The sequence below is a fragment of the Conger conger genome, chromosome 5 (assembly GCF_963514075.1).
Source record: "Conger conger chromosome 5, fConCon1.1, whole genome shotgun sequence".
Lineage (NCBI taxonomy): Eukaryota > Metazoa > Chordata > Actinopteri > Anguilliformes > Congridae > Conger > Conger conger.
The window spans coordinates 68,117,755-68,125,412 of record NC_083764.1 but is presented as its reverse complement, the minus strand read 5'-3'; the positions used below and the strand labels follow the sequence as shown (position 1 = coordinate 68,125,412).

At 45.8% G+C, this 7,658-nt stretch overlaps 1 protein-coding gene across 7 annotated transcripts in view; it reads left to right on the top strand.

The window, feature by feature from the left end:
* The first annotated feature begins 228 nt into the window (after nucleotides 1–228).
* The window catches only part of LOC133129155 (ran-binding protein 3-like), a 15,385-nt gene continuing 7,955 nt past the window's right edge, over nucleotides 229–7,658 (top strand). For 4 of the 7 annotated variants that reach the window (XM_061243026.1, XM_061243025.1, XM_061243024.1 and 1 more), the window contains exons 1-6: nucleotides 331–1,671; nucleotides 3,057–3,112; nucleotides 4,850–4,886; nucleotides 6,264–6,350; nucleotides 6,496–6,567; nucleotides 6,646–6,711. In XM_061243026.1, the coding sequence (XP_061099010.1) occupies nucleotides 1,557–1,671; nucleotides 3,057–3,112; nucleotides 4,850–4,886; nucleotides 6,264–6,350; nucleotides 6,496–6,567; nucleotides 6,646–6,711 (433 nt within the window). In that variant the 5' untranslated portion in view covers nucleotides 331–1,556. The other 3 variants (XM_061243028.1, XM_061243027.1, XM_061243030.1) reach the window with 2 other exon arrangements.

Below are 7,658 nucleotides of genomic sequence, written 5' to 3'. Positions count from 1 at the left end.
TTGACTGACAGACATTTGTCAACATAGTTGTTTTGATAGTTTCAGAAACACGAACACGATTAAAATCTAAAAAATGGGAGCAAAAAAAGCACCGCTAAGGAAGTTGGATATTTGTCCAAGCACAGTACATGTGACTAGTTAATAATGTTTCATTTTTGTTCTAACTTTCCTGCTATTCAAAAGAGAGCGGTAGTTTTCAGGTTGCGATGTATCGCACGTCTCGCCGCCGCTTAATTATCTTTGTGTGAAATCAGCCCATTTACAGCGCGGTGTCTTATGGGTGTGCGCGGATGAAAATGGCGGACCTGGTAAACGAAGGTAAGAGTCTGTGTAGCAGAAGCTGAAAGAGCTGAACACTAAACAAAAGCGAGAAGAGTCAAGATAGAACATTGGACGTTTAGTGAAGATTACGTGACCTATGCACTGGAAAATCTGGTTTATACTATCAGATTATTGGCGGCGTTGTTAGCCCAGGCTCCCGGCCTTTAGCTAGCCTAAGGAGGCTAATCTCCAGTGGGGACCCGCTGGGAGGCGCGCCGGGCTGTGCGCTAATGGCACACCGGCGGTTCTATTAACCGTAATATTAGCCAGCTAGCAAGCATGGTGGTTACAACAATATTAATCTGGGTCGTTGACTAGCTAACCATAAACCGACATGAACTGTTGGCTAGTGTGATTTTGAAACAAACCAGGGTAAGTTTCTGAACCCGCCCACCCGCGCAGTGCAGACCAGGTGGGGTTCGCGTTAACGAAGCAGAGCTTTCTAGGGAAGTGTTAATTCTGCCTGGCAGCCACTGGATCCGGCAAATCGGTGCACTTCTGCAAACTCTGTTGGCGAGCGAGTCGGGCTAGCACTGGGGCTTGGTTGGATGAGATGAATGTGCTATAACGTTAACTGTCCTAGCTAAGTACAGCCGGACTTGTTTTTTACGTGGTACTAAATGTTGCATGTTCTACCCTTGATTAAGGTGGCTAATACAACCAGCATTGTTCGCTACTTAAACTAGCACATAGCTTACTAGGTGTATAACGAATTGGCTAGCCACTCGCATTCGAAGATATTTGTGATCATTTTGCTGGAAAACGAGTTTAGCTACTACCATGTTGCTAGCAAAGTGTTGGTTAGCTGGTCTGTTGACGGTTGTGAGGCTAGGCGGCTAGCTAAATAAAGTAGCTGCTTGTCTAGGGCGTTTTAACGAACAGATGGGGGATAACCAAAAACATTGCCCTACTACGCTACCAAGGTTTAGCAACGGTAACATTGCACTAAAAATGTTGGTACTAGTTGTCAGCTAACGTTAACTTTGCACATTGCCGGTTTCTGTAAGTTGCAGTCAATTGATGGTCTTGTCTCGTTCGCAGCGCGAGTCGAAGCTAACTAACGTTACACTGCGCCGGATCAACACTGCAGAAGTTAACCCACCTAGATATTTAACGCAAGCTTCCAGGGAGTCATTACAGTAATTTGTGTGGATGTCGAATTAATGTTTTGCTGTCTAGTCGGAGCGATGCGACCAATCGAAGTCTGACATCTGAACTTTTGGATTTGATGTTAGATGGCAGGTGGCGTGGTAACGCTAATCTACAGAAACACGAACCTGTTGTCTTTGTGCGAGTTTGGTGCCGTGGAAAACCCTTTCTCTGAAGCTGGCAAGAGGGCGCCTTTCAGAGGTGTGAGGTGCATTGTTTCACCACCTGACTGAAATTCGGATGCCTACACACACACACACACACACACACACACACACACACACAGGAAATATGCTAGCTACAGTAATCTCCACACAGGTATGCGCTGGCTACTGTAGTCATTACATTACAAGGCATTTAGCAGACGCTCTTATCCAGGGCGACGTACAATGAAGTGCAGATCAAACACAAGTACAAGTGTGAAGAGGACCCGAGAGGACAGTACGGTTCCGAGTCCTAGGTGACCATACAGATACAATCGGAACCCTTGAAGAATACATCAATTTACAAACTAGCATACCTCGGTTGGCAGCTAGAATACCCCGAGTACAACAATACGATAGCTAACACAACAGTATCTATATATAACTATATAAGTGCCATTGTAGTCTATGGCATGTCTATGGTATATACTAGGCTAGTCTCCACACGCACAGGTATATGCTGGCTACAGTAATCACACAGGTATATACTAGCTACAGTCATCTCCACACACACACAGGTATATGTTAACTACAGTCATCGCTCCACACACACACAGGTATATGTTAACTACAGTGATCTCTCCACACTCAGGTATATTTTAGCTACAGTGATCTCCACACAGGTATATGCTAGCTACAGTAATCACCACACTCACAGGTATATGCTAGCTACAGTAATCACACACAGGTATATGCTAGCTACAGTAATCTCGTCACACACAGGTATATCCTAGCTACAGTAATCTCTACACACACAGGTATATGCTAGCTACAGTAATCTCCACTCTCACAGTGAGGTGGGTATGTTTGCTGAGGTGCAGTGCACTGGTCTCTGTGGTCTGGGACTGACTGCTGACAGCACCGCACAGACATGGCAGTAGGCAGTACTAGCAGTGCTGGTTAGGTTTTGAATGCTGTTTTGCATCCTGACCTGCAACCTGTGTGTAGGCTTACAGATCTGGACTCTTGATTTTTCTCCTGTGCGTGCGTGCGTTTGGAACACCTGGAGTATTTTAATGCCTCCCTTTGTGCCATGTGTGACAGCAGTCTCTGTTTCTTTACTAATACCATGCTGCAGGACCAGTGGACCCGGAGAGTTCGGCTCTCAAAACCCTCTGCTATTGGCTGCAGTTTGAGGGTGTGGATGTTGATCTGAAATGCTATTGACTGTGGTCTGAGGGCGTGGATGTTGATCTGAAATGCTATTGGCTGCTGTTTGAGGGTGTGGATGTGGGGCTGAAATGCTATTGCTTGCAGTTTGAGGTTGTGGATGTTGATTTGAAATGCTATTGGCTGCAGTTTGAGGATGTACAAAGATCCTGTCCATGGTGGGGTGGATGTGAAGCGGCCATTTTGTGGGTTTTCTCTCTCTGTCCTTCGCAGAGAAGCCTGCCATCGCCCCACCAGTGTTTGTGTTCCAGAAAGAAAAAGGTGCAAAGGTATGTGTGCGTTACTCTCTAAGGTTTAGGGAGTAGGCAGGTAAGCAGTGGGCTTTCGGGGTGAATTAGTGGTGGACCGATACATTGGCCGGCCGATTAATCAGCCGATATGTGGCACTTCGAGAGAATGGGCATCGACTGCAGCCATGTGGCTGATTAACAGACAGGTCAGCCCTCCCCTCGTCAGTCCGGCCATCTGCAGACGGATGGCTCAGTGCACTGCGCTGGATGGGCCTGAGAGAATGTAAGACTCCAAACTTTCAAAGCTTAACGTATTTCATTGGCCATTCTTAATATCATAGCTAAGTTATACAATCTTTATTATATGTATAATTGGAATGATTTATGTCTTTTAGTGAGAATGTGATTCCTGGTTGGAAATGAACTTTACCCAGCGAATAGAATGGGTGAAGAACGTCATTTTACCCGGCTTGCTATGCAGCCAAATATAAGCTTTTGCTCCAGCATAATTATGTTGATTATTCAAACAATGCCTTGGTTAACCTGGCTACATTTATGCTTTTCTCAAGTCTTCGTTTGTATTGGAAAGTAACGTTCACTGTTATTGTTACTTAGAGATTCTCCTCAACTAATGCGTGGAAACTCAGCTGGATGGCTGATGGTTCAGTTAATTAGTGAATGCTGCCATCGTTATGTAAAGTGGCCAGCGTGAATTTGAAAAGAATTGAAGATTGACCGGTTATAAACTGCAATCGATAGATTAATTAATTGAATCCATAGACTTATCCATAGACTTTTGATGAATGTAAGCTTACAATTCAATCGCCACGTTTTTAAAACCGGCTAGAAATTTAGGCAAAGTTTTTAATTAAATTTTTCTTTAATTTTCATTAAATGTGGTATTTTTATTTTTTTTCCTATTATTTCCCATATGAGTAAAAATGGGTATGGGAAATAATTAGCCCTATTTTGCCGACCACAACAATGACATGGCTTCATGGAAATGCGAAACGCCAGAAAGCTACGCTCCGTTACGTTCTATTACCTAATTCCATTAAAACGGCATTTGTCTGGCTAAGATACCCATGTATAGCCTATTTGATTGTAATGTAGTTGGAAGAATGGAATTGTACACAACATTTCTTAGTTTTAAACCAAATACTGGCCGTGTTATGTTATGTATATTTGATCTCAGTTAATAAAATGCCGTCTAATACAGCCCATGACTGGATAAGATTTATATTAGATTGTAATGTGCATGGAATAGTGGAATTACTCATGAGATCTTAGTTTTGAATCAGAATATTGACCTTGTATTATTTATTACGGATGGCTGTAATTACGACTAATTAGTGGTCCTTAAATGTTCATATTATGATGACATTTATGACATGTATGTTATTAGGTGCAATATCGCTCTCTGAATATTGGCATCGGACTTTAAAAACACCTACATCGGTCGACCACTACAGCGAGTGGTATAGGGGTTGGGGTCTAGGGGCGTCGTAGTAGGGTTTAGGGTGCAGGGGATATGGGTTGGCTGTAGGACTTAGGCATTAGAGTGTAGGGGTTAGGTAGTAGGGATTAGGGTGCACAGGGGTAGTGGGGTTAAGGTGGTAGGGTTTCGGGTGCAGGGGATGGGGGTTAGGGTGGTGGGGATAAGGGTTAGGCAGTAGGGGTTAGGTGGTTGGGGTTAGGGTGCAGGGGATGGGGGCTAGGCAGTTGGGTTTAGGGGGCAGTGAGGCTGGCTGATGGCATGTCTCTCCCTCCCTGCAGAGGTCTGCTGATGGGTCCAGTGGGGAGGATGGAGAAGGTGAGCACTGCTGTTCCTCCCTCTCCATCTCTCTCTCCATCCATCTCTCTCTCCATCCGTCTCTCCCTCCATCCATTTCTCTCATCCATCTCTCTCCATCCATCTCTGTCTGACTTGAGACCCATATTGTTAGAACAGGGTTCAGTCTGTGGTTATGAACATCTTATCTGATATCGAATGGTATTTATTTTCAGTAGATTTTTGACACTACTTATCATGTCCTGTTTTTATCATTGTTGTATACCACTATATCTATGAAAGATATAGAGGCGCTGGAAAAGGTTCAAAGTAGGACAACCAGATTGATTCCATGTATAAAAGATAAGAATTATGAGGAATGATTTAAGATGCTTAATCTCTTTAAGTTTAGTGAGAGTCGTGGGGGGGATTTGATTGAGTTAAAATCCATTAAAGGGACTTGGGGGTTAGTGAGTTAATACAGTGAACTATAGACATCCATGCCGGAACGACCCACATCTCTCTGGTGCTGCGTGACCACACCCCGTATGACATCACGGAGTGACATCACAGTCTCTCTGGTGCTGTGTGTGGCTGCGTGACCACGCCCCCATATGACATCACAGTGACATCACAGTAATGTTAGCAGCGAAGCCGATCGACTGAGCTAGCTGCCTAAATCAATCATAAAACAATATTAGCTTGTGTATTTGTAAAAACGACTGCATATAGACTACATGGTAAATTCGGAGTAGTGTTAATTATGTTTATTATTAACGTATTTTGTATTATAAATACAAAAGCCAAAATCATGACAACAGCTTGGCGACATAGCAACAGTAACTAAGTGGGGAAACCACCACAGTCTGTCAGTCTCTGGCCAGTACATTACGCTGTTTTTGTGTTTCGTGATTGTGTTGAACTTGCCATTATCTTGGTATGAGTACTAATATGCTTTATTTCAGCATTAGAGTTCCGAGTTTGTGTTTTTGGATGAAATTCTAGCTGGTGCTTGGGGCTGCGATGGCACCATGAACCCTTCCCAGGTTATAGCTCAGGAGCACCTCCCATTCTGCTGCCGTTGGCTACAGGGGATTCTTCAGTGTGAGCTCGGTTAGCAGAATGAGAGGGCACACATGGAAATTGGCAAAGGATAAATTCTGCACGGATATTATGAAGTATTTTTACACAGAGTGGTCACTGTGTGGAACAGCTGCCAGTGCATGTAGTGGAGGCAGAAACACTCGGGGTTTCCGAGATCAGGCTTGATACGGTGCGAGACTGTCAGGCTTTTCGGTGAATTAAGCAGTAGGCACACTTAGGCATGGGAAAAGGGCAGAATGGCTGGATCTTCTCTTTATTATAATACCATTGCTGCTGTTGTTATTTTCATTATTTTTGTTGTTTCTTGTACTCCAGATTCTGATCAGGAGGATGGGTGCTACTGCCCCCCAGTGAAGAGAGAGCGGACATCGTCCCAAACGCAGTTCCCCCCCCCGCACTCTGGTATGACCCCCCCCCCCCCCTTATAGCAATAATATCAATTTATTCCTTGCGTTTATATCGCACTTTTCTCACAGCTGTGTTAACCTACAAATCCACCACATCCTGCTCAACATTGCACTGTTCTAAACTCCTCTTCCTCCTGCAGTCTCGAAGAATAATGTGTTCCTGCCCGCCAAGTTCTGCCCGTCGCCCACAAGAAACTCAGACTCTGAGCCAGGTGAGCGTCTGGCCGGTGCGAGGGGTTTGGGCCTGATGTAGCGTTAGCGGACTGATGTACTATGCTGGTCTCTTGCAGAGGAGAAGACTGTGGGCTTTCGCCTGAAGCCGCCCACCCTGATCCATGGCCAGGCTCCCAGTGCAGGTGGGTGTGCACCCCTGGCTGAATTCAGGGTTTGGTGGGACAGTTTGGAGCTTTGTGCCATGAGAGACAGTTACTGCTAATATTCTGGATCAGTTGGTAGTGTTTTGTGGTTAGCCGAGTGGTTAGCCCTTTGCTGTTGCTGTACAGCTAGATGTTAGCAGTGCTTTGATGTTCACTGTGCTGTTAGCAGTGCTGTGTGGTTAGCTGTTAGCCATTAGCTTTGCTGTTAGCAGTGCTGTACCGTTTGCTGTTTGCTGTACTGTGCTCTTAGTGGTTAGCAGTGCTGTTTCAGACCCAACAGCAGGCTCTGCTAGCGGTTAGCTGTTAGTCTTTAGAAGTGCTGTTTCAGACAGCGGTTAGCTCTTAGCCGTTAGCAGTGCTGTTTCAGACAGCGGCTAGCTGTTTGCCGTTAGCAGTGCTGTTTCAGGCCCATCAGCAGGCTCTGCTAGCTGTTAGCCGTTAGCTGTTAGCAGTGCTGTTTCAGGCCCTGCAGCAGGCTCTGCTAGCGGTTAGCTGTTAGCCGTTAGCGGTGCTGTTTCAGACCCAGCAGCAGGCTCTGCTAGCCGTTAGCAGTGCTGTTTCAGACCCAGCAGCAGGCTCTGCTAGCCGTTAGCAGTGCTGTTTCAGACCCAGCAGCAGGCTCTGTTAGCCGTTAGCAGTGCTGTTTCAGACCCAGCAGCAGGCTCTGCTAGCCGTTAGCAGTGCTGTTTTAGACCCAGCAGCAGGCTCTGCTAGCCGTTAGCAGTGCTGTTTCAGACCCAGCAGCAGGCTCTGTTAGCCGTTAGCTGCTAGCCGTTAGCAGTGCTGTTTCAGACCCAGCAGCAGGCTCTGCTAGCCGTTAGCAGTGCTGTTTCAGACCCAGCAGCAGGCTCTGCTAGCCGTTAGCAGTGCTGTTTCAGACCCAGCAGCAGGCTCTGTTAGCCGTTAGCAGTGCTGTTTCAGACCCA